At 42.1% G+C, this 26,931-nt stretch overlaps 1 protein-coding gene and 1 long non-coding RNA gene across 35 annotated transcripts in view; one reads left to right on the top strand and one right to left on the bottom strand.

Annotated features, from left to right (window-relative positions):
- Nucleotides 1–26,931, top strand: part of LOC109136709 (protein tyrosine phosphatase receptor type D) — a 336,090-nt gene that overhangs the window by 249,238 nt on the left and 59,921 nt on the right. For 20 of the 34 annotated variants that reach the window (XM_027274799.1, XM_027274793.1, XM_027274761.1 and 17 more), the window contains 2 exons: nucleotides 21,671–21,816; nucleotides 23,794–23,935. In XM_027274799.1, coding sequence (XP_027130600.1) covers nucleotides 21,671–21,816; nucleotides 23,794–23,935 — 288 coding nt within the window. Of the gene's footprint in view, nucleotides 1–21,670; nucleotides 21,820–23,793; nucleotides 23,936–26,931 lie in introns of all 34 variants that reach the window. The other 14 variants (XM_027274782.1, XM_027274780.1, XM_027274766.1 and 11 more) reach the window with 1 other exon arrangement.
- LOC113744584 (uncharacterized) overlaps nucleotides 1–26,931 on the bottom strand; it is a 127,282-nt gene that overhangs the window by 50,876 nt on the left and 49,475 nt on the right. The gene's annotated exons all lie outside the window — the stretch shown is intronic.

Genomic DNA, 26,931 nt, shown 5'->3' with positions numbered 1-26,931 from the left:
ATTGTGTTTTGCCCATTGTTACTGCACTTTGATGTCTGACCTTCACTGTGCAGAATGATTTATTTGCAGAGTTTGACACAAAACGGCTTTTTTCGTCTGCTGAAAGGGGGAAAGTTTTAAGAGGTGGACGAGATGAGCACAACTAAGTTTGAAAGCCAAATTGTGGTCCAATATCCAACTCACACAAGGAAGAGTGCACACACACACACACTGAGAATACACATAATACACTTTTGAAATAAACAATATTCGAATATGTGCAATTTTCCAATGAGGAAGAAGGATGTCATCTTAGGAATTTTTAACTACTTTTTAGGAGGGAAAAATCATAAAAAACGTGTTTCCAGTTGTTGTTTTTGTATCCTAATTCTAAGTATTCAAAAAAATAATAGCACAAACACACCTATATTCTACAGTGGTACATTTTTTTCATCTCAAGCTATCAAAATGTTCAGTTCCCTATTTTCCAAACTATCAGGTGAACCAGAAATGCTCAGGCTTCAGCCAAGAATCTCATGATGAGAAGTCATTGGAATTGAGTTACTTGACATCAGACACCTGCCCATTGATGTGTGACAACAGTTTTCAAACCTCATTGAGCTCCGGTCCTGCACCACAGCACCCCACCTTCTCCCAACCCCTCTTTTTTTTTACGCTAAGATCCATGAATCATTAGCTTCTGGAGTCACAGAGGGATGAATAAAAGTTTTATGGCTCCCTTTGCGCCGACTGAAATCCCCTCAGTTCAGCTGAATATCTCTGAATGAAGGGATCATTCACCCAAGGTCACATACAACAGAGCCACGCAAAGTGAAATTGATGGCTGAGATTTTCAACTTTGTGCTTGAGAAATGTTCCCTGCAATCTGTTCAAATGTGTTTTATTTTTCGTCTCTGCCTCTCGCCACATATGTCTCACAGCGGGGAAGAGGCAAATGGAGAAATGTTTTCTCCGTTCATCCCCCCCGTTTTATGTGCAGCTCCAGGATTTATTGACACAATTTAATTACGGGACCTTCCCAAAACGGCATTAACAGTCGATAAACGTTACCATTGAGGGGGCTCTTTAGTAGTTATCTTTTCAGAAACTTCCATCTTCCACAGTCTAGTGTGAATTTACATAACAGCATTTGATGTGGGGGGAAAAAAGAAAACACCATTCCCGAAACCTTCTCTCAGACTCTTCACTCTCGCGTGTCCAGACATTCCACAGTAACATTTGAGCACGGATGTAACAGAGACCTGCACAAGTGCAGCCAGCAGCCCTCGAGTCTCGACGCCTCTGTGCTCGCCGCCACCACCACCACCACCCCCCAAAAACCTCCCCATTCATTTCCTCCCTTTAGCTGTCTGGCTGTGAGCAGCTGCTGCTGCTGCTGCTGCTACCTCATACCCTACTTAGACAGCTGTGCTGGCTCATCATTTCAAAGCCAAAACAAACTTAACGTGAGGTGGCCACAGTGGCTGTCTGTTAATGACCGAGTGGGTGTGTGGGAGTCAGGGAGGTCACGGGGATGATGTGCTTGTCCTGTCTGCAATCGAGGTAAGAGAGCGGGTGTCTGTTTAGGTGCAGAACCACTCCGGGCAGTGCATATTAGCCCCGGGATTTATATTTGCTCCATTCTGTTCCTGTGCCGCCTGATCTCACACATTGCACGTGTTTGTTCCTCCCTTTCCCAACTCCCCTCTATTGTTTTTCTTCCTAATCGCTCTCTTGCCAATTTTCTCTTCATTTCTCATTTGAGCTTTCTACTGTTTTTTTTTTTTTTTCCGCCTGCGCCTTTGTCTTCTCCCCACCTTCTTCCCCTTGCTGTTTGGAAGCAGTGCAACAGCCCCTTCCAGCGACTGAGCAGCTTCTTAATTTCCTGCACATGTATAACCAGACTAGACACTCTGGGGCTCTTATCCCAATCTGTGGTGTGAACCTCCTTTAATTTAGCCTGCTGCAGACTAACCTCCAGCACCAAAAAATAAATAAAAAATCCTGCTGCATTTCCAAAGGGAAAGCTGCCCTCTGTTGGTGCTCTGGATCCATTTGGGTGTGAGCTAGCCTCCGGCTACGGACATGGTAGAGGATATGAGACACGCGAGAGCAGAGGATGGCTGAGTCGGCCTGCTCAACAGATGGCACGATCCTCGGAGCCAGTCCTATTTGCCACCCCACACAGTGGACGCCGCAGCCCCCCCTCTCAAGAAAAACGCCAATTGGGCCCCTCCTAATAAACGCACATTGTGGTTAATGTGTTTATGGAAGTGCTACCAAATTTGTTCTGTCTGCAAAGCTTCCAAGTGAGACCTGTATGTGGCTGGAGAAGAACACGGTGGATTCATCAATGATCCTAGCTATGTTTCTCTGTTTGGTCTGTTGCTGTTTTGTCTCTGGCCTTCTCTCTGTTTTGCTCACTCTTGTTTTCCCCCTTCACAACCCCCCCTCCCCCCCTCCACTCTTCAAATGCGGACCAATTAATTTGTGTGGCAAATTGGGCTTGGCAATAGCTTGAAAGAAGGGCATAATTGTCCCTGGTGAGCCAAGGGGACAGAGCGCGAGAGAGGAATAGCAGGGAGGCAACAAACAATTCCCTCTGTGTCTTTTGCTGAACGGTAATGCAAAAAAAAGAAAAGAAAACAAACATATGAGGATGAGAGGAGAGCTGGAAGCATTTAACATCTCCACCACCTGGGCAGGGATGAAAACTTTGGTGTGGGCACTAAATAACTTGGCCGTTCATTAAATCGATGGCTTGTTTCATGAGGTGGAAGCAAACATGGTGTTATAAGTCTCACACTGGATTCATTGTAGTGACTATAGTGACTATATACACACAGATCCACCTATACTGATTGAGTTACATTACAGCAGCTCAACTGAAATTTGCTGTTTAAGGATTTTTTTTTTCTTTATTTCCCTAACTCAGTGATTGAAAATATGCTGAGCTACACATCCTTATAAAATGTCCAGACACTTTCTGGCCAGCACTACCCCATGCTGTGTTGGACCATGTCAAACCCTGAGCCTAATAGTGTTTTAATTGATTCCTCCCACTGCTGGTGGATGGCATGGTGAGGTCCCCAGTGAGCCAGCACACTTTAACACGTCAAATGACTATTGACAGAATTCCTCCAGCCTCTCTAAACAGTAAGACGTTAACACCCCGAAACCTCAACTCTCTCACTTACGCCGATTTAACCGATTGCGTACAGAAGCGTGCCCACGCACACACACACACACACAGCATCCACGGGCAACAAACGCATGCGAAATCCTTTTGAGTCAGCAATCAAAGGTGAACCACATGGGGCCAAAATAGTAAACTGTCTATCAATGTGACACTTCTTTTGAGCCATTACGGTGTGAAAAAAAAAGATGGGGTAGGATGGGAGCAAACTGACTCATTTTATGTAACAGAAACATAAAAATGGACTCCTTTTACACCCAGTCAAAATTGGACTCTCATGACATTTTTTTGTGTGCGAGGAATCAGTTTCCCATATGTTCGCTATAAGTTACACCAAGAGCGTCTACTGCCCTGTGAGGAGTGATTTGTTTGGCAGTGCCGCAGTAACAATTCAAAGCATCTGCCAGTTTTACAGTCCTTTCTCGTATTTTGTGGGGAGATGCATGTTGGGATGGAGGCTTAAGCATGCATACACCACTATTATAAACATGATAATGTTATCTTTGATGCAGTGCACGCTAAATCATCGATACAGATGAATGGAGGTGATTCAAATACATGCCCATGTGCCCCCTAACCGGGATCACCTTGTAGCGAGTCCGAAAGCTAATGATACTATATTCCCCAGATGACATCAGGCTGTAATATGTGTGTTTTATGCATGCCTGGCCTAATATGAATTATTGTAAAATAGTGTTGTATTTGCATATGAGCTTCCGGGCTGTACTGAAATTAGCATTTTTACAACAGCTCAAATTAAATCCCTCTGCTTAATTTGCCTGCATGCTAATTTGATTTAAATTGAGTCTATTCCATTCCCTTTCACACTCATACCCACACAGTGCTAACATGCAAACCACGCGCGCGCACACACTAATTTGAGCACGTACACACGAATGAACGCACAGTATGTACTCTTAAGAGCTGCAGCCTACATTCAGCCCCCCCACCACACGCACACACATTGAATTAGACATACAAATAGACGCACGCACAGCTTACATGTTTGTGCATCCACATGAAATAACATTAAAGCCAGAGGAGAGCGGAACCTCAGAGCCGGTTTTGATCCAACTTTAAATCACTGTAATTCTCCTAGTCTACTGCATCGTTCATCATTCTGCCCGGACACTGCTCAAGTGGAAATCTCATTGTTGGCTCCACTCGTTCATTTCCAAACATGTCTTATAGTGCAGTACATCTTTAAAAAACAGCATCGACATCGACGAGGGGAGAATGTTCACGCTTCAAATAAATGTGGTGAAAACACCTTCGCTCAGAGTGCCAGCACTTAATTACCATCTCGTTGTTTGGATGAAGACCTTGTGACAAGACTGGGAATCTGAGATAAAACAATGTTATCAGTGGCATGCAAGATGCTTCCTGCTTGCAGGTTGAACTAAATGAGCAAGAAGTCATTATCATTTTCTTTGGCTGAAAATGCTTGTACAAACTCCTATTGAACAATCTGCGGCACAATTATGTTTAGAGGTTGTATCAAGCCCATTATTAACTCCATGAATGCCGATTTCTTTATTTCTTTGGCAACTACGCCCAAGAGTATTATTTAAGGCCATTAGCCTCGTCTATGGATTGCATTCTGTCTCACACTTACCACGGACTAACACAAAAGCCAAGCAATTTTCACCACATTCCTGACCCTCCCACTCTGAAGAAAGCCAGATAATCACATACAATATGGAGATGTTGTACAGGCCCAGATGCAGGTAATTAAAGGCTAGCCCCACAGCCACTAATGTTATATCTAAGTGCACTTATGTCACCAAGACACATTGACTTGAAAATGGTGGGGCAATTTAACCATGCCGTGCCATTCATGTCTCAAAGTGGGAATACTGACAGAACAAAAGCACCACGATCCAAACTGTGAATCCATTGGAGTGGAAATCAACAAGCTACAAAGCCATTTCTCAATAACCCTCGATTTCTCCATATTCATATATTTGAATACCTCTACATGAAACTGACTGGGTCTATCATAGTGGCAATCTGTATGAAATTCAGTCAAACCGGAACCTCCTTATTTGTCCTTTGAACATTTAAGATGCCGGAGAAACAATAGAGGACTATGTTAACGCAGTGCACCAGACTAGGTCTCTATACTTACACAGTCACTTTCTCTCTCCACACAAAGGGTACCTTGTAGCATGCCTTTGAAGCTGGGATCAGCCGGCAAGCTGAGCACAATGCCAGCTGTTTTGCATCTGCTGGGCTTACACTTGGCATGATTCTGGCCTTGCTGGCATATGTACTAAATCTGATCACCCTTCATACGCTATGCCAGTGAACTGTATAACAATGCAGGTGTTTCATGACATTGCCCCAGTGACAGTGCAATTAATAGATTGATGCTGTAGCTGCAGTAATGGGATTACTGGACCAGTCAAGTCTGAAATACAACAGCGTTTGCCTGCACAGATGATGTTTTACCGCAGTGTGCAGTCAGAACGATGAAGAGCTGGAGTACATCATCTGCACGCGCAGTAATGTAAGACGGAGGGGAAGCCGCACTAAAAACGTAGACTGGAGGTTCGGAGGTGATGACAGTCTGATTTAATGTTTTTATGCTTTTGGCACAGATTCACCAACAGAATTCACATTCAACTCAAGTCAAAATTCCACAGTGATCATGGATCACGTCCGTTATGTTAAAGATAAAAATGGTAGACATTGTCTTGCAATGGCTGCTGCCAACCCTGGATTGACTCATTAAGCGGCTTCTGCATAAGATATAGCAGAATAAATGGTCATTTAATATGGGTTTGGCTAAAGCATGACTTCCCCTGCTATACCTTCACGGCTTATTAATCGGTTTTGGTTCGTAAAGCAGACCCCCAATTACAATTTTGATTATTAACACTGTGTGGTTTTAAAACATGTATCTTACGCATGTGGCATTCACTAAATATGAACCCAAGAACAGGTCTGTATTTTACACTAGGGAGCCAAGTGGAAGATGACAGAGCCTGCATGACGCCAGGATTTGTTTGTCATCCTGTTAATGAATTATTCTCTTGAAAACACCATAAAAGAGCCACCTGGATATTTCTGAGTGCATCACTTTGCTTAAAAGGAGCAAAATCCTACCTTTTTATGCTTTTGTGTGCTTTCAGGGAGGGAATGCGTTTTTCTTCACTTGTATGGCACATAACAGTGTCATTATGAAAGTGTTTTATCAGAATTCATGCAGCTATGTCCGTGTGTATGTGTGTGTGTGTGTGTGGTCGTGCTTGTGAGCTTGCATGGGTAACACCTGGCCCTAGGCTGGAGCTTTGGTCTCACTCCAGGGGTCCTAAGAGTGGGACACATTGCACTGATCTCGGTGCAGCACATTTGTGTGCCTGTGGGGTATGTTGAGATTCTGCGGTGGGGTTAATGGTCTAAACCATTCATCTCCATGGAGTGCCTCGGGGCAATCTTTCACTCCCAGTCAGAAAGCTTGCATCCCCACCTTCTTACCTACAGCACTCTCCAATGCTTGACGCCGATTGGGAATCTTTATGCTCTAAGCTGCTCTTGTCAAAGTTGATTTACATTTAGTGGAGTGATGGAGTGAGTGCTCAAAGTCTGTCTTTGGAGAGTCGTCTTTCTCACCTAATACGCTCTCACGCACCACATCTGTCACCATTGTCTGACCCCCCCCCACTCTCCTGTTTGCTTGCTCACTCATTAGCTCCCTCTCTCGCGCACCTTATTCACAGACTCGCCGACTTACGCTCGCTCTCCCTTCGGCTTCGCCGTGCCACCAAGTGAGTCATGCCATTCGAGAAGCTGAGATTTATTGTGACACACAGCTTTAGTGGTGGTTTATTACTTATGGCAAATGAGAGTGAAAGCCTCCAATGTGAGGCGAAAATGCTCTCACACCACAGCCAGAACCATAGGCTTTTTCCTGTTGAAACCGAGCCAAGTCCTCCTTTCTAATGGCACGGCGCTCTAAGTGGCCATCCCATCACTCTGTGGAACATGGAATATGCATTCTCTCACACACATACATGCGCTCACTATTACGGAAGAGTCCCTGGACATTTATGAGGTGTTTATATAGCATCCATCATAACATCCATGAACAGTCTGTTTCCCCTTAGCTTGTAATACTCCCTTGGTGCTGCCTTTCATGTGATTCATCATTCTCTCATCAACGAATTAATTACCACCATCCCCTACAGCACTTGAGTCATGATGAAGGAGATTTAAAGTTAAGTGTAGATAATGAATGTACAACTGAGAGGTAGGTGACAGCAGAATCCAGAGTGGTCATTTACCCCAAAAGTAGTAGTAAGATGTTATCTGGTTTTCTGTCCTCCCTATGAAGGCTCAGTCAAAGCAAACGTGCCGTTCCATCGCAAACTTTTAGTCCTCTCAAGTTCGATCTCACTCAATCCTTACACAGTCATTTGTTAATCCACTCATCTCCTCACTTTTATCGCTCCTTCAGTCTGATAGTACAAGAGAGTACATAAGGAGGGATGTGGAGGAAGAGGGGAGAAGGCTGTTGAGCAGACACGATGTCAGGATTTATGCCTACATGGATTTCTTTAAGTACACCTTCTAAATGAGATTTTTCTTACCCTCCTCCTTGTGCCCCTCGGACAGAGGGAAAAAGAACACATGATCAGAGACTCTCGAAGAGATTCCCTTTCACTTCCTCAATCTCCTTCCTGCCGCTGCCTGGGTAAGACAGAAATTTCACACCGCATGATCTGCTGCCTCTCATTACACGGCACAATTTAATTGGCTGTGCTCTTCCCCCGTTGTGATTATTCAAGGAGAGGAGTCTGCGGAAAGGATAAGCTGTAGTTTTGCCATCAAGTCCCACAGGGACAGCATTATTTGTGTATTTGGCCAAATTATGGCAACTCCAGTGGGACGAGAATGGGAACGCCCAGAAGACATTAGTCAGTTAGCAGGTAGCAAAGTGCTACTGAAAGGCCTGGTTAAACATGACGGGATGAGATGCATTTTAAGGGCCTGGCTGACGACTGATACTGAAAATTGCTTCCGTTCTGCATCAGGGCAGTTTTCTCTAAAATCTCTAGCAACATATTTGCCCTAATGAAAATAAATCAAAATTATTTTGATCTAAGAGGGTCTCATGTGGCAATGTGACATCCTTTTTGCACAAGTGATGTGTACAATCCTGCATGCTTATACAAATAAATCCATGTTGTGTGCACACTCCCACACAGTATCTGATCTTCCTCAGGCATACAGTATGTAGCTAGCAGTAGCAGCTATGCACGGTTGTACACATTCCTAGTCTGAGTAGTATATGTGTATAATAACAATGTTGTGCTCTCCACACACATATTGGACACCTAATGGAACCAAGAGATGGACAACATGGCATATGTGTAATAATATGCTTTTATTCTCCATTACTGCCAAAGTGCCACTGATCAGATGGTCTGAAAAACCTGGTCTGACCTATGCTTAAAATAACCATCGTCTGTGAAGTCTGCCTCAGTAATGTGCTTTAGGTACAGTATACAAATGACTATGTGGTTTTCTGGGAAGACAGCCATAGTACTCGGTAAGACACCTATAAAAAATAAAGAAAATAAACAAATGAAATATAGGTAGAGGAAGAGGTCGGATTGGCCGACACAAACTGTCAAAAAGACGTTCAGTCTCTAAATGCCATAGACACAAGGAGATCATGGTGAAACATAATAAAGAAATAGCTTAGATAAAGATTAACTAAAAGAATGGACTTCAAACCAGATGAGGTGATAGGAATGAAAGGAGGGGAAAGCTAATATAAATGACGGGGATTTCTTTTATGTTTCTTAACTGCTTAGTCACATTATTTTTTTTCAAAGCTCATAAAGATAATTTCCCAAAAAAATAATCCTACAGCCTACAACTTTAATCGTACAGATATGATTAGGTTCTTGACATCTTACGAAATTATCTCAAGTGTTTTTTTTAAGGATCTACAATTTGGTAATGAAACTCAAAGGTAAACAGATTAAAGATATTGCATTTTGGATTGAATGTCACATTTTGATCTTATTTCTAGCCTCTTGTCACACACAATGGGATGGGGGGGTACATTTTTGTCTAGAAAGTATCAGTGATTGAATTTCATTTCAACCAACTTCTATCAAAGCTGGGAGTCAACATTTCAAGGCTAAGAATTAAGTGAGTTGTTATTGTGTGTGCACAAAGGGAAGCACTTTGGCTTGTGGTACTACTAGCTTATGGTATTATTATTATTGTAGCAAATGGAAACTGAAGCATCATGTGGGGGAAAATGAAAGAATAATGCAGGTTTATAATGTGTGCAGGGTAAGGAAGAAGTGAGCTGAAAATGCAATCTTATGTTAAAATCGTAATCCATTGCAACAGACAGTGAGGCAATAAGCGATGAGAATAACCCAGGTCTAGGCAACTTAGTAGTAATCAATTGGTTGCATAGTGACTAAAGCGATTCAGGGATGAAGACGGGAGTCACAATAATAGCAAACAAAAAAGCAAAACAGAACCATGAGAGGGTAATTCTTATCTCAAGATGACTGCTATCTCGTGGAAGACAGCCACTTTTGTTTTGCCATGCCTCATTGTGTGGTGTCTTTGAAATCAACAAGGGCCTGTTACACAGCATTCATTTTGTTTCATCACTCATACAAAGGCTTGACTGACGTTATTTGAGATAGTTTGTTTCAGGTACAATGAGAGTAATTATTCAGGCTGCATTGAGAACAGAGAGTACCAACAGAAAGTAAGCAATATTATTGGCAATGATGGAATATTACAGCAAAATTGTTGATAAAAGCTACACAAATAACAGCATTTTTCTATATAATTTCAGCACTCTGGCATCATGCAGTGGCTTTTTGAACTTTGCTTGCAAATGATAAAGTTTGAGAAGCATTGGTTGTATCTTTGGTTGCTTGTGGTAAAGTATTAGAACAAGAGAAAAACCATTTGGCTTTGAGTCGGTTAATGAGCCAAAAAGTGGCCACACAGTGGCATTAAAACATATAGATAACCCAAAGCACCTCTGTGCAACAACTATAGAAGAGAGAAAAGTTTTTCACCTTAGACATATCTAGTTCTTTTTAGTCATTCCCTAAGGTATTCAGGTACACTAGAGTTGGTGTCCATCACCGGTAGAGTATATGCCCTTGGTGATGCATACAAAGAAGCACGTTGCCGTTCACTGCGGCCCTGCTACAGCTTACCCCCTCTTTTCCCCAATACACAGGTCTTCTTGGATTGGAAGGCAGATCTACCCACCCAGTCATTGCTCTACATCTGTACAAGATCTGGAAATATTGATTAGCTGATAATTAAATTGTCCATCCCAGCTTGATATGGATTAATAATTGCCCACTAATGCCCTCCTGACATTTTGCTGTATTGACTCGATACTGTTTGCAGCACTGCGCCTATAATTATGACGCTTGGCATTCTTCATTTTGTCCCTAATGAGACCAATCAGAGTTGGCTCGACTTTTGCCTAAGACTTAGAAAGGAGTGAGAAGGAAGGATAGATTTTCTCATAGGACTCATTATTCAATGCTATGGACCTTACCATAGAGATATTTCCTTGTCTTACACAAACATTTCTTTTTCTTACATTCGTCATTTCTTGATGTGTAATTACTGCTTTGTCAGAATCAGGATAAACTATCATACTATGTTGGCCCAAATCACATAAAGAGGACATCTTTGGACAAACAACAGCACCACTAGGAGTACTATAAATACTGAGATGAGAAGGTGGTATGGGCAGTGTGCCACATCACTGCTTCGACTTCCTCACTGCCATCTGTGAGTGTTCCTCCTCTGGCATTCTTACAAAGGCCTTTTGTGCATTTTTCCCCTTTGTCCCTGTTTGCTAGGTTTAATTAGGTTATTTACTTGAGCCTCACCTCCCAGTGTTTCATTATAGTGGTCATTGCAGATAGGGTTTCACACAGGGCAGGGCAGATAAAAAGTTAGGACAAAAGATGATAAATGTCGCGAGTGGGGACCGGAATGCAATCTGGCCGCCACGATGCAGAGATGCTCTAATGGCTTCCCAGCAAGGAAGGGGGAAGGCACTGTCGAGATGGCAATGTGATAAATGGTTCCGGGATGGCTGTAAGGACTGTAGGCAAGACAAAGAAAAAGAAAAGTCATGGAAGGAGGGAAAAAAAACGAAGATGACCACAAAATGGAAACTAATTAATCTGGACTTGGTTCCCCCTCCTGACAAATTCAGCGCAGAAGAAGAAGGGGAAGGGAAATTGTTTTTTAGGGATGTGTTCAGCCCCCCTTCCCCATTCTACTTTCCTCCCAGGTTGAAAAGGCAAAGGGACGTATGGGTTCTGACAATGCTCCTGCACCTGTGGAATGATTAATGACAGCAGACTCGCCTTACATGCTGCAGAGTGAAAATATCTGCTCCAAAAAACACGCCAAGGAGAACTCTGCTATAAACATAATTCTTCTGCTATTTACTGGAACATTACACAAATGTGGGTTTTAGAGTCCCTTTACATAAAACAATAAGCACTGTGGACCTTTTTTTTTTTTTGCTTTCACTATATTACATAATGCAGTTTTTTTTGTACTATATTGAATTCCGAAATGGTTTTTACATTTGGTAAAATGTACCACTGTCATAAAGGGTTCATGTAAGTAACAATTTAACTTTAATCAGCGCTGATGTTAATGTGCAAAATGGACAGAAAACAGCGAGCATGAGAGAAGATAACACGGCATTAATGCCAATATCTGATTCAACGAGATGTACTTTCATCTAATTTACATTAGTGTTTCCCCACATGAAGAAGGCGGTGCTAGTAATTGATGCATGCAATTTGACTTCAACTGTCAATTACACGCATAAAAAAAAACACATTTTATATCCTTGTCTAATGTATTTCTATTCTGTACGTTATGATTCAGATAACTGACATTTCAAGCCATCGTAAAGGACGCTTATTTGTGAGCGGAGCAGTGTGACAAACTACATCTCTTCAAGTTGGAAAAACAGTCACTTTGCGTTTCCTTTATGTGCTTAAACGTACTAGATTTCCTAGAATATTCATGGAGGGAATAATCATGCTGAGTCAATGTGCCGGCTTACTATTTAACCTTTAATCTATGTGAGAAAACGGATGAAGTCATTACTTACTGAAGACCATAGTACCTTGTGGCATTTTGTGACAGTGTCATTGGCTTTTTACTCTCTCTTTCCTCGCAGTTTCACTGCTGCACATTAAAAGCCAATAGCCCCAGCCGTTACTCACTTGTGCTTTTAGAATAATTCAGAAAACTGTGAAAAAGGCACTGTAGATAGATGGCTCTTTATATATATTTTTTTTTTACTGGGGAATTCCTGGCCCCCAACTTGCTGATTTATGACTGAAAGACACTCTCCCTTCACAAATACATAAGCAGATTGTCCACAGCCACAATTGAGCATATCATCTGTACAGTATTTCTATTCAAATGCTTATGTACATACACTTAAAGCACACAAAAACCACACACTCACACTCACCCAGTGGACTAGAGCCCATTACTGCTGGCAAACATTTGCTCTTGAGGCCGGGCGCCTTTGTGTACCCTCTCGCTCTGTCAACTGAGGCTCAGTTTGGCAAAGGGTGAAAAAGACTAAGAAGAGAAGCGCAACTAACTCCATCAGTCCAAAGGCCACATCTCCGGTCCCCAACAGCCTTGTACCCTAAGGAGGTTCCTAGTCTTTAGAAATCGACCCCCTTTTTTTCCCTTTGAATAAACATGACACAATATTCCATTAAATCGCTCATTGAAACACAGTTGGAAAAATATAGTAAACATGAGCTCTGGGAAGAATTTTCTTTTATACTTCATCACAGCCCGGATTGTTATGAAGCCATCAGCGGTTCAGAGTATTCAGCCTCCATTTGGTTTCTCTTTTCGTCAGTCACTTCCCAAATAGTAATTCTAAGCCTGTCACCTGTGGTTCGCTTTACTTGCTTTGACAGCCCCACCTCCACCAAAGTGGTCTGTTTCAACGCCCGTTAATCACCTCTAAATATTTCTAAGGTTAAAGCTGTATTTTGGCTAATCACCGTTCAAAAGCAGGATTGCCATGGATAATACGAGCAACTTTCAAAAGAGTAAAAAGTTTTGAGCCCTGCGGCATAATACTCTGCTACATTTCTTTTTCTAAGAGGTTGATCAATACAATGAATAAGAACACACCTTTAAAATGTGTCTCAAAAGCAGAGTAACACCCACACACTGTAAACAGACGGACGCATGCACGCACAGAGTCATCCTCTTTACACGTATCTACTCATCTCTCTCGATGAATCATCCTCACATCCACGCACATCAATAAAGAACCTTTCAAAAGTGATATGAGGCACTTAATTCCACTGGATTATTTTAATTATGTCCCCTGGGGGTTGTTGTTTTTTGCTCCTGAGGTGACATTGCACTGTTTGCTTCCAAGCGAAAACCCCCCCCCATCCGCCGGTCCGACCCTGATACCAGCCGCCCTCATTTGTTTCCCATCTGTAGCTCTTCAAAGACATAACCACACACACACACACACACAAGCTAAACTGTTTTCTTCAGGGGTTCGTAATTAAGAATTCAAAGACCTCAACTTAGATTTACTGCATGTGGTTCAGTAGGAGACATATTAATAATGTGTAGCTGACAAAAACAACCCACTAAATACACAGCTAATGTGTTATCCTGCAGTATTGCATGTCACTCATTTAGTGTGAAACAAACTCATTAAAAACCAGAGTATGATTAAGAATAATCACTTAAATTTAATTAATTTGAACAATTATATGGCATTTTGACATTTATTATAACAAATGCAGCAGCTTATTTATTTGCAACATTTTGACCACAAAAATATTTGACTTCCTAGTAATTAATGTTTTTATGAAACACAGACTTTAGATAAAATTTGTTTCACCAGGGACAGAAAGTTAAATTAAATTTAGAAGAGAAAGCATGATAAGCATTGAGTGTACCCTGGTGAGTGTCATTGACACCTCACAGGATGCTTTTATACTACTGTAGTCTGACAAAACACACAGACTGTTGGCTTCAGAGAGGAAAAGGTGTTTTTTTTTTCCCCTTCCCACCTCAAAAATGTTTCAATTACTGCCATTTTTCTTCCTCTCTTTTATATGCAACACTATTCCTTCACTGCTGCATAAAATTAGTGGCCTGTGAAAGGTCACTTTGGTCCTTGACTGACTGTTTATGGTACCGCCCCTGCATATTCTTTGTCCCGGTAATAGGTTTTCCCTTTGAGGATAGCCATGCTGGTTACAGAGAAGAGGGTTTTCTCAGTAACTTCATATTTCTACATTGTCCATTACATTTATTCCCAACAGATAAGTGGAATCTTTTTTGGAACTGTAAATGTAAAAACTGGAAAAGAAAATCATTTTCTGGTTGTATGGTAGACGTGGGAACATATGAATTTAAAGGTCTATGTATTTTTCCCAAATTGCTTGGTTTAGGAATATTGGCAGGATATTTGAGCTGCTAAAAGGAAGCCAGTTGTCATCTAGCAGGATTGCTGGAGCATGAGCTAGTTTGCCCGAAAGCGCCTGAGAAAACACAGCGCAGGGAATGTGTCACCTCTTATGGCCTGACAACTGGCATCCATCGGAAATGACTTGGCACTACTTATCCATAAAATTAGAGTCTGTTTAAATATACAATGTCAAATCCCTGGGATGATTTGCTTACATAATCCATCTCTGCTCCTACGGAGACAAATATGAGGCAAGCTTTTCCGCTCCGCGGTCGAAGGCAAAGACAATTATATGACGTTTATGCTTTAAAGAAATCGGACAGGCCCATGCGTGGTGTAATTATCTTTTGAAAAGAGCCAAATATGTTGTTTATTTGATTTTTCCATTTCACTTTTGCCATCCATATCTTGAAATCCATATTTTGATTTCTGGTAAATGTAGTGGAAAGCCAGCTGCTTTGCTGATTGTCATCTGCACATGTCGTCATGGTGATATTTCCTTATCAGTCTCACATAAAATCTACATCGCTTGTGTGGTAGGACATCAGAAACATTTGCAATCATGTTCTTTCATTATCTGCATAAGTCATTATGTTGGCAGTAAGCTGACATGGCCGAAGAACGTTTATCACTTGTGCCATTTTTAAACATCTTTTTAAGTCTGTGCAGCTCCAGTATGATAACTGTTGGCCATTTTGCTGCAGCACTGCCATTTAATGAATCGTTCCATTGCCTAGTGGATAACAAAATGAACGAATGGCTTTCTGTGTTAGCGGCTGCCACTGCCTATCCTATCAGATAATTAACTTTTTGCAAATAGACTGCACTGACTACCAAACAGAGTAAGCCGGCACAATTAGAATTACTTATCTATGTTCTCTCTTTTTTTTCCAGACGTTGGAGGAAAAAACAAACAAGACAAACAAATCTAAATTTCATACTTCTTGCTCGGCTGTTTTTTCCCCCTCAAATGGTCACACACGAATTGGCCCAAGATTTGTGTATTCACACACAAATGAACAAGTAATGAATGAGGGGAGATGAAAAAGAAGTCTTATTGAAATTGAAAGCTAAGTATTATTTTGGATCAACGTTTGACAACCTCAGCCCAGATGTTTCTGTGAGGAGGGTCTAGTGTTTTCCCTCCTACCTCTTTGGGTTTTTTTTTTTTTTTTTTCCCCCTCTGGTGAACAGTCTTGCGCCAACAGTGGCGCAATTCATTATTTATATGTTTCCTTCTGTTTGGTTTGCACCGCAAAGGGAGGTGGGCTTTCATGTGTCTGATTTGCCACAGCAGCGATTCAGTTCCAGCTTTTAAAGCGTTGGGGGCCGTTTGAACAAAGCCATCTGTTTGAGTGGGCTGTTTTATTAAGTGACAAACTGGATCCCTCTACCTCGCTAATGTGTCCCGTGGGAGATGGTGGTAGCTTGTGTGTGTGTTGCTGTGTGTGTGTGTGTGTGTGAGGTAGAGAGACAGACACAGGCAGAAAAAAAGGGTGGAGAGGGTACAAGATTTCCTCTGCAAACATTGTAATATAAGAGACTACATCACTGATGTAGCTGTCATTGCGCAACTGAAAGGTTTTTGCTTTTATGAATCTGCAATGATAATTGAATAAGGGAGCCATCTTATTCCATGAAACACAGAAAAAGAAGCTCGGCACTGCTCCATAAATAACCCTTTATATTTATTTAATGGAACCTTTACGAGAATTTTCTATTGTCCCACATTCTCCAATTTATTAATGCCCTTCTCCCATTTGAAATGTTCCCTCCATCCAGCAAGAATATTCTAACACCCATGAGAGTGTGTCTGTGCATGCGTGCACGCACATGTGCATGATAGGTCGTGCATGTGCACCTCTTTCTCTCTCTCTCCCCCCTCCCCTTCTTGTCACAGAATCTGTCAGTGCATTGAATGTGGGACAAGAGCATTAGCCATTCTTTTTGAAGCCGTCGCTGTTGTCTGTGCAAAAGTGCCCTAACTCCTGCAGAGCTATAGCCAGAAGCTCAGACCTTGCATAGCAGTGCCACTGAGCATGAGTAACACACACTTACCGGGGCTTCAGAAAGTCTCACTGGAGTATTATTTTTGCAAACTTAGTCATTGGGCTGAATTTTTGGCAGCGAGAATACGCTGATGAGTATGTGTATTACAGTGCACGCTGTAGTTTTCCCTGCCTTTGAAGCCGTGTTGTAAATGATGATATGCATTTATTTATTCACAGAAGACTCCCGACGGCTTATGAGCAAAATAAGAGACCCTGACCCTATCACAAAATGGACCTGCAGCTCTTGTTCGCATATGCAGACTCAATATTAATGTGTCATTAGTCTGCATTCTTGTATATGCTATTGAGTTAGTTTTACATAATGACTGTTAGGAATTCTGCTTAGAGAGCACATTTAAGCATTTGGGAAGGGGGGCGGGGGTAGAAGAAGGGTTGTATTATGAACTTCATTATGTGTGACAAGCAGCACAATATTGATGGAGGAGCAGGTCCCCATCATTGCACTGCATTAAAACCTCTGCAGTGAATTAATGTACTATTCCTGATCCAGTAATTAACAATCATTCGGGGGCCATATCCCTTTTCAAGTAATCACTAATTGCAATAAGAATTTCAGTTTTCCATTTAAGGCGAGATTACCGATGAGCATGCAATGCAAATCAGCCAACAGTTCTAATTAAGCTCCGATTCCTTTTCTTCCTGTCTGCCTAGACCCTTTGTGAGCACATACAATGTGGAGTTTGTTTCCTCGGCATTACAAAAGAAATTTTTTTTTTATCATAATGCTGCAGATAGAGAGCTGTGTAGTGCCCCAAGAAAATGGTTTATGCGTGTGTTTGTTCCATTGATTAGTATGTATGGTTTATTTCCCCTCTCTTTTTTTTTTTTCCTTTTTGGATTGTTTATCTCCGTGTTTGTGTGTCTGCATGACTACATCTGCTTTCTTTTTGGCATGGGGTCATATGTTTCTCAACACTGCATAGACAGTTAATTAATCCTTAGGGAGGGAGCTGCTTTATAAACCACAAATATGCAACAGTACTCATAATCACCAACAGTCCATCCCTCTATACCCTTTTTTCCCCCTATTTTAAATGCTATGATACTGATATTGTTAGAACGGACTCTCTGAATGCTTCTGTGATTGCATGAAGCTAAATGTTGAAGACACACATACTACAAGTGTCAATTTTACCCCGTCTGAACATTAGCCACCCCCCTTTCAGTTCATTTTGCGCCACTTGTGACAATTCATCAATATCGCAGAACTGAAATGCTGCGGCTTAAAGATGTCAAATGAGGTTAATGGCATCTTTAAATGCTCCTTTCTTCCACCCGTATGTCCAAATGGAGCAGGGTATTTGCAAACTGCCAACCAATGTGTTAGGATTAATTATCGCCCTCCACAACCCCACCTCACCCAGCAAGTTAAAGATTCAGAGAGGAAATGGCCCCTTTCATGCAAATGAAATTGAATATGTCAGTCAGTATAATTGTGAAAACCGAGCCGTCTTGGACTGGTGTCTGTGCCGAATAGAGGTTCCAACTGAAAGTGGGTTTATTAATGTTCTTCTCTCCACTCTTTGATTCATGCTCTTTAATGGCTTGGCAGATCAAACTTGGTCTATGGCAGAATCCTGATGACCTGAAATGTTTTGGCCATTATGAACGAAACCCAGACTCTGATCTATTTGAGAACAGTATTTAAATGCAATGTTTGGCTGTGAGTTAAGCCAATATCAAACAAACTTGTAATGAATGCAGATCCGCAAGATGCTGTGAACCCAGATATCCAAGTTCAGCATGACGAGAGAAAAATATGGTATCAGCCCCAGTCCTCAGTTACAGTTAGTCCATTCAATTTCTGGCCCTGCAACAGGTACTTAAGAATAATCATGTAAAACAACCTTATTTATTGATCGCTGACCAAGGATAGCAGGAAGAGTTCCATTAATGTCTGTCCATTAAAAAATCTGCCCCCTCAGGCCTGTGGACATGGGTGTTCTTAAGAATCCCCCCCAAGTTATTAACATGGCGTTGATCCGTGAAAAATAGAGCGGGGGGATGCTAAGAAGAGCTTCTTCCATTTTTGTGGCAATGTGAATGCAAACAAGGTTACACAAGGACCTCAAGGGAGAGCAAGCACCGGCCCATGTCACTAACCTTTTAGCCTGTGACAGGCTTTTCACTCCTCATTTGTTTGCCGGCGACAGCTTAGCACTGGATTAACAGGTGCCTAGCCACGGTATTAATTCATGTAGATCATGGTTACCTCTCAGAGGAGATTCCAATGTGCAGCAGGGGTAACACAAGCTTTTACTAAATACGCAAGGTCTCTCAGTTGAGATTTTTTTTTTTTTTATGTGGACAAATTAACACGATTACAGGCAAACAATTGGCGGATAAATCTTTCTTCAGCTTTTGTGTTGTAATGACGGTTTGTAATTTACCACCGCGCTCATTGAGAAATCGAGGCTCTGTGGTAAAAGGGTGTCTTTGTGGTGCACGGGTTTGCACAATGTTTGTTCATAGATCATATCTTTTTGGTTGCTGTCAAGGTCTTAGTCATGCCATTGTTCAGGGAAAACAGAGGCTTCAATCAGCCTCTGTCTACCTGAAGCCTTACAAGGAGTCTACCAAAATGGATGTTTGTCAGCGGCGGACCTAAAATGGGGGTATGATGGTGATATCAGCGGCCATGTCTGTGAAAACACCATTACCTCCATGTCACGCCTCAATCACTCCCCATTGTGCGATGACTCCCCCCCCCCCCCACCCTCTTCCCCTCACCTCCAGTGCTGATCTCCCGTACATGTCCTAGCAGTCTATCACAGCCGGCGTAGGGAGACGCGCCGAGCCATAATGGATGGCCCTGGAGCGAAAAACAGCCCCAATAGCATATCAATTACCCATCAGCACCCTCTTGGCTGGATGCCAGTGTGCACCATACCCCAGCCAAGTCAATGAGATAAGGTGCAAATGCAGATATAATGGTGCTTTTGCCGTGTACAAATTACACAGTGTCAACTCTGCTGCCCACCTGTCGGATCTGTCAGCCGGTGAATGAGAGAGAGATTCTGAGAAGTGTGTGTGTGTGGGTTTGTTAATGTGTGTGCGAATGTAAGACTGTGTGCATGTCATGAGGCAATCAGGTGATTTCCCAGACTCATTTGCCCAGCGGAAACCCAGCTGCTTGCCTGTTTATCTGTTCACCCTTTTGATTGCTGACCACACATCTTGTGTCACCTCTCCGCGAATCCTGCAGGTTAATTTGTCCCTCACTCAGTGCCGATGCTGCCGCCGCCGCCGCCGCTGCTGGGCAGTACAATCTGGGAGGGGGAAATCGGTGCGCGCATGGGCACACAAACAAGCACAATCACACATTCTCGCACACGAACAGATGAGGTGATTCAGATGGTTGGCATTACCGCAGCTGTGTGGCCCCTAATGGCCTGCTGTAGTGATTGATAAAAGGCAAACAGTTGCTCCGCAGGGGGACAGATGGAGCTACACCTCCCACTGAAGCTGGCACTCAAGCTTCAGAGGAAAACACAGAGGGGGTCTGCCTTAGCTCTATGACATTATTGCTATTGAAATTAGCTCTGATCCTCTTGATAGAGTGGAAATGTAAATTTCAAAATCAAAATCTCATCAGGGAGCGACAGCTTCTTTTGATTACATATCATCTTTCATGTGTCGAGGTACTCCTCACTGTTGCAGAGGTCAGAACCTGAGACTACTGTACAGTCGATGGGAACGGCCATGCCGTACCCACACAAAGAAAACACTGTTCCACTCTGCCGTTCTCTCACCTCCACTCGCCTGCATTTTTAGCATTTTTATCCTCATTGCCTTTACACTTGACTTGTTGTGCTGAATTGAGGGACCAATTAGGAGCACCAAACGCTCACATCACTGATCAGAGCACTGCGAGGACCTTATCAGGTGCGTGTCTCATTTGCGTGGGCCACGAGCGCCGTTCCGATTGGCGGTTTTCTAGAGATTAGTGTTGTCTGCTACTGAACCGATAGACAAGCTTATGTTTCTCTGCAACTGTTGGAAAATGTTATGTTATTAGAAACACTGACTAATCTTGTGATTTATGTCCAGTGGAACAGCATGGAGACAGCGCGATGGGTAACAGCTTGTTAAGATAGATTACTTTGTTTTTTAGAACAATCGTCATTTCACACAAATTATAATAAAGTCCTGCGTAATCCAACCTCTTTTCAACCTCCTCTTTTCCTCCTTATAAAGCCAAAATGTTAAGAAATAGAAGTATTTTCTTTTATAGCTTTTTTTGTAGGTTGTGTCATGAACAGTTCCTGTACCCTAGTGTATATTTATTGATGTTTTTTCTTTTTGGTGACACTATCGCAGAGTGACCACAATGACACTTTATACTGTCACAAATGGTAGATGCAATCTTGTTTTTACAGAAGTTTGCAGCCTTGATACACTTGCTACTCTTTTTCAGTCTAAATAACTGACATCCACACCCACATTTCTTACCACATTTTGAAAACAAATCAAACTATTATCTTTTTTTTTCCTTTGTATTGCTCTGCTCCAGTGATTGGTCTAAATGAAAATTCGTTCTACAAAACTGCATTCCTTTATCCAAAAAATGTTCCCTCAAAAGTCTCAGTCAGTTATCCATCAGAGGAGATTTCAGTTGTGTAGAAATACTTCTTGGGTCAAGATAAAATGCATTGTACACTTCCAAGATCTCTGTCCTTTAACTGATCTCAGCCTCTGATCATCTGTTTCCACTTGCACAATAAAGTCAGTGCAATCGCTTGTCTCGACCTCCAAAGACAATCCTCTTAACAGCCACATGCTGAAATCTGCAACTTTGTTACCTTTTAGTGGGCACAGCTTGATAAGAGAGATTAATTGCTCTGTCTGCGATGCTTAGCATGCTCACTAACCACTTTTGTTATCTTTTATTCTGTTTCTGTCTGTCTGCAGCACCACCAAAGTTTTTAAGAACCCCCAATGACCAAACAGGCGTGCAAGGAGGGGTGGCATCCTTCATCTGCCAAGCCACAGGAGATCCACGGCCGAAGATTGTGTGGAACAAGAAGGGGAAGAAAGTCAGCAACCAGAGATTTGAGGTATTAGGTCTATTGTTCTGATGTAAAATGCTCGACAAAATTGGAATGCTTCAGCACTGCTTTTGGCTGTGCACGCACATTATCCATCGCACCAAGCCCCACTCGCTTGCTTTTTTCGCCCTGACTTGCCACCACGCATTAGCAGGCTCTAATAATCATGCCGGCCAGGCTTTTAAACATGCTTGAGTTTTAATGAGCTATGATACAAAAGATCTGGGGACAGATTTGTAATTAAATGAAAAGACAATTGGTTAGAAAAAAAAACAAAAAACAAGTCGTGGTGTGACCCAGATACCTACATTAACATCATACCACATTTGCCAGCTTCATGTAAAGTGAAATGGGAAGTAGGCGCTTTCACTTCGAAATATCCTTTTGCTTTGTGGCATTTTCATGGAAATGCATGTCCTTCCCTCCTTATTTTGGCTGAAGCTTTGATTTATGGTCAGCTTTAATCTGCACTTGGGCTCAACCATGAGAAATAACGTCATCAGAGAACACTTATAAGATTTCTATTAATTTCTGTGTCAGTCCTCAGGACTATTATAGTGTCACTTCCACCTCCCCCCTCTGGTCTAGATGCCATTTCACTTGCTACTGCACAGCAGCGATGGCTTAACAGAGCTCGGAGACCTCTTCCCGCCTCTTCTTCTTTGCGTCTCATAACCACAGAAATCTAATCTTATCAGAGTTCATCACGTTTGCAACGCTCGTTGTGCTGAATGCTAACGCACTAGTTTTCATTCCATGGTTGTCTCGCAGGGCTTGCTGGCTGCCACCATTCTGCGCCCATTCAATCATGCACTGCTGCCTCATCTCCTAACAAAAACCCATTTCCTTTTAGAAGTCTCACAACTTCCTTTCTAATTCACTCTCTTGGCTTTGATTAAGAAAGCGGGCTGGGTTTTTTTTTTGTGTGTTTGGTTTTTTTGCCATTACCTGCTGTCAGCCTGAATGCAAACACCGCTTTACCGCTTGGCCAATGAAATGTTAAGGTGTATTGTAAACTAACATATGCACAGATATATTGTGAACTTTAAAAATGTTTGTAGGCCTCTGTGTGTGTTTGTGTGTGTGTGTGTGTGTGTGTGTGTGGATGTGTGTGGGTGTAGCTGAGGTCTCAGGCCTATCTTTATTGAAATCTACCTCTATGCTTAAAAGACATTGAGTTATGACACAGGGCTTTCTAAAAATCAGTGAGTATACAACATGTAGCATGCAAAAAAAAATATAGCTGAATAAGCTACAACAAACACCTGTTTGTGAGCATTTTTATGTGTCGTTCGTCCAAAACAGTCGGTCCTGTCTTTTGTACCACTATCTCACCTCATGGTACAACTGTCCTTAACCGTTTATCAAGCCACTTTTAACTGTTTGTGCTTGTTTCTGTCCCATTGACACAATCCAGTGTGATGCATTTCTCAAGGGATAGAATGTTAACTTTAAGAGTGGGACACATTCAGATTTTTAAAAAAATTCTGTACAACCCGATATCCGAGCAAAAAAACTCTCTGACCAAGGTAACCATCCCCATTCTTAAAGTTAGTCAGCCGCATCGATTATTTTACCTATTACTGCACAAAGCTAAACTGTACATCAGATCAAGCTCATGGCTTACTGCTACAAGCTTACTCAAAAGTTATAACACACAGCAAATGTAGTTCATACCAACAACAAAAAAAAGCTAAACGACTTTTTTAGTACCTACAAATTATTGGTAAGCATTCTAATTCTGCACAGATCCTCAAGTAATGTTTCGTACATGTACAGTACCACAATACTCACAAAACACAAAATCACCAGGGTTCAATGTAAGGTAGGCAGCAGCTTTTGTGTCATAGGAAGCACATTGTGTCAGTCACCATCAGTGTTGTTAGCCAAATGTCTTCGACTAGTGTTGTCTTTTCTGCGGAAGGTCCCTCACCTGTTGTGAACCAAAAATCTCCTGTAACATTATCCTGTCTCTCGCACCTGCAGGTGATAGAGTTCGACGACGGCTCTGGTTCAGTGCTAAGAATTCAGCCATTGCGCACGCCCCGAGATGAAGCCATATATGAATGCGTCGCCTCCAACAGTGTTGGAGAGACGAGCGCTACAACCAGACTCACTGTTTTACGTGGTAGGTGCTTCTCAACAACCCCCCTCCCCAAAGAAAACTAAAACAAAACACACCACTAACATGCCCATTTTCTCCCAGCTAACCCAGGTAAGGTTGCATTGACTTGTTTAATGTCTGTCCTGTCCTCTTTTCTTTGTTTCTCACTGTTGCGGCGTACACTCAGACCCAATTAGACACTCTGGTTACACTCACGTTGTGTACACTAACTTGATAAGATTTAGTCCATTAGCCATTTAGCCAAGTAAGTTTCCGTTTCTAAGTGACTTAAGTCATTTGCATACAGATTTCTGACACAATAATTAAGATGCCAGTTAAATTATGCAAATAGCCATTCATTCCTAGCCTGTGGTGGTTTAATGGAAAAGCTCAGCAATAACTTTCAAATCAGTCATTTTTCATCTCTGCACTTCAGCTTTGATATTCGTTTGACCGTGTAGAAAATAAAACGGCGTATTCTCATATGATTTGCAAGCATTTATTGTTTATTTGGTACTATTCCAGCTGCTGGTTACTTCAATGTCAGCGACTCTTAACAGCCAAGCACTCCTCTACACAAACATGTAACAAACCAGGCGAGAAAGGTCAGCCACTTTGTTTACGTCCACTGAGCTGCGAGAATAAAAGTCAGATGACAAATATCAAATTGTTTGACAGTGGCTCTTTTATAATAAGCACTGAGCAAAAATTTTATCTAGATTACACAAAACATTCCATTCAAAGGCAAATATGTGGTGGCCTCGAGCTCAAAAGGCTGCGTAATATCTCTCTAAAACATGACTTGTTTGGATGTGAATGGAGAAAATGACTTTAGAAAAAAGCCCCGGGCTGCCTGAATGAGGTGCGCTCCATTATGTGCCACAATTACACAACATGGCAAATGAGTTCCTATTGAGAGGGTGCTTCCATCCTATAGAAAAAAAAAAAAGCTGGCTCTGCGAGTCTCTGAAGCCCACACCCTCCCCTCCCCTCCTCTCCTCCCTTGCTTCTTATCTCGCCAATGAGCCAACAAAAGGCCCTTTGCACTGTCTCCAGAGGCCGATTGAAAGAGAAAGGTGGCACGTTCACATGCAGCTCTCTGCTGTTTACTCTCAGCACAAAGTGAGTGCGCGCATGTGTGTGTGCGCGCGCAAGCTCTCACGTGAGATATTGTGCACATTTCCTGTAAACTCCGGTTCTTTCTCTATCTGTTTTTTCCCTCCACACACACACACACACACACACGCACCAATAGATAGCAGAGGGACGGGTATAGAGGCTTCTCTTCCCGGCCTAGCATTAGCATGTTTATTACCATTTCCATTTTGCTCTTCTGCTTGCTTTCCTTTCCCATCAATGTATTGAAGGTGAGGAGAGGCCTATCACGGACCAGAAAAAATATTATTATTATTTTTTTTTTAAAACAGGAAAATATTTTTCTCTCTCAGCTCTGGCGCAAATAAAAAGATGTGCTCCTGTCCTCACATTGCCTCCCCTTAGATACATATAAACCCAGAATACTGGCACTATGAATGATTCAGGTAATAATCTGCTAGATTTTTACATCAATGTGTGTTCATTTCACTCCCATCTCTATACACGTGCTATGACACAACAGGGATTCAACCTACACCCAGTTTGAGCATTCATTTGCCAGACGTCTGGTGTCTCGTAGGTGTTACCAAGGAAAGGTATTGTCTCACACACACACACACACACACACGCCGGCTGTGACGCAGCAAATGATGAATAAAAGAATTGAATAATTATCATGAGCAGTGATAACAGTTCATAACAAGACAGACAAAGGAAAGGAAGCGAGATGAAAATCAAACAAACAAAATGAAAATGCTGCCACAGTGCTGGTCACAGACAAGGATATCAGGGATTATTGTAATAAGATAAGCTCTAGCTAGGCATTTTATTTGAGCCTTTTATTAAACAGTTATAACTTCAAGCTGTAGACACCGATGATAGTTAAAACAAACAGTATAGCAAAATAGTTTCTTTCTTTAGTCAAGGACCCAACGTAAGGACGACATTGACATGAAGCTGGGAGCAAGCTGCCATGCTGCATTGTGAAGGCAGCGTACTGTACGAGGTAACGCAAGGTTACCTCAAGGATGCATTATATATTATTTAGGAGACCAAAAAGCTTCTGCCTTCCAAAACTACTTTGTACAGTACAATAAATACAGCACTACTGGTTTGCTACTCATCATTCACCGTGACATAAACTGCAGTTTGAAAAATGCAACGGCACATTTTTAAAGTCCGGTCTGTCACCAACACCAGCAAAAAAATAAATATATGTTTCTCTCCTCCTATGGCCCTTTTAGTGGAGAAATACTAAACTTGCACATAAATGTGTGCTGCAGGATTGGAGAGATAAATAAATAGGCAAACAAAGATAAGTGATACTATACCAGACCTAATACATATAAAGTGACTGTTCGTTTAGTTCATTTGGGCTCCAATGGTCTGTGGCAACGACTGCAAAGCATCTGTTGTGGGAAGCTCGCCACAGGGGGTGATGCCTAATTCCATGAAGGAAAAGCACATTGTTGTAATTGCCATGCTATGAGGAGAGGGGATTCGAGGTGACAAATCCAAAGTACTGGGGGATATTAGTATTCGGATGGGCCTCTAACTAGATGGGAAGCGCCATTAGTAATGAACTTCCAGGCTTAGAGGAGCGATTTGCATGAAAGGCGAACCCTGAAACGTAATGATGTTCCGAGTCAAATCTGCCAGGCCACGGCATGAGGTACGGGTTTACTTTTCCTCCCCCTCTGTTTTGATTAAGTATGAGATGACCCACCTCATATGCGACTCGTGTCTTTGAATTAAGGTCATCATGATTTGCTTTGTAATTGAGAATGGCAGGAAGGGATTGAGAAATGAAGGAACAGCACATTTTGGGTGTCATGATTTCAGTGAAGTGGTATTTGATCTCATTTATGAATATGGAAGATATTCCCATATGAACATGTACTCATGGAGAGTCTTATCTGTCACAT

The sequence above is a fragment of the Larimichthys crocea genome, chromosome III (assembly GCF_000972845.2).
Source record: "Larimichthys crocea isolate SSNF chromosome III, L_crocea_2.0, whole genome shotgun sequence".
Classification (NCBI taxonomy): domain Eukaryota; kingdom Metazoa; phylum Chordata; class Actinopteri; family Sciaenidae; genus Larimichthys; species Larimichthys crocea.
This window is presented reverse-complemented; position numbering and strand designations above follow the sequence as displayed.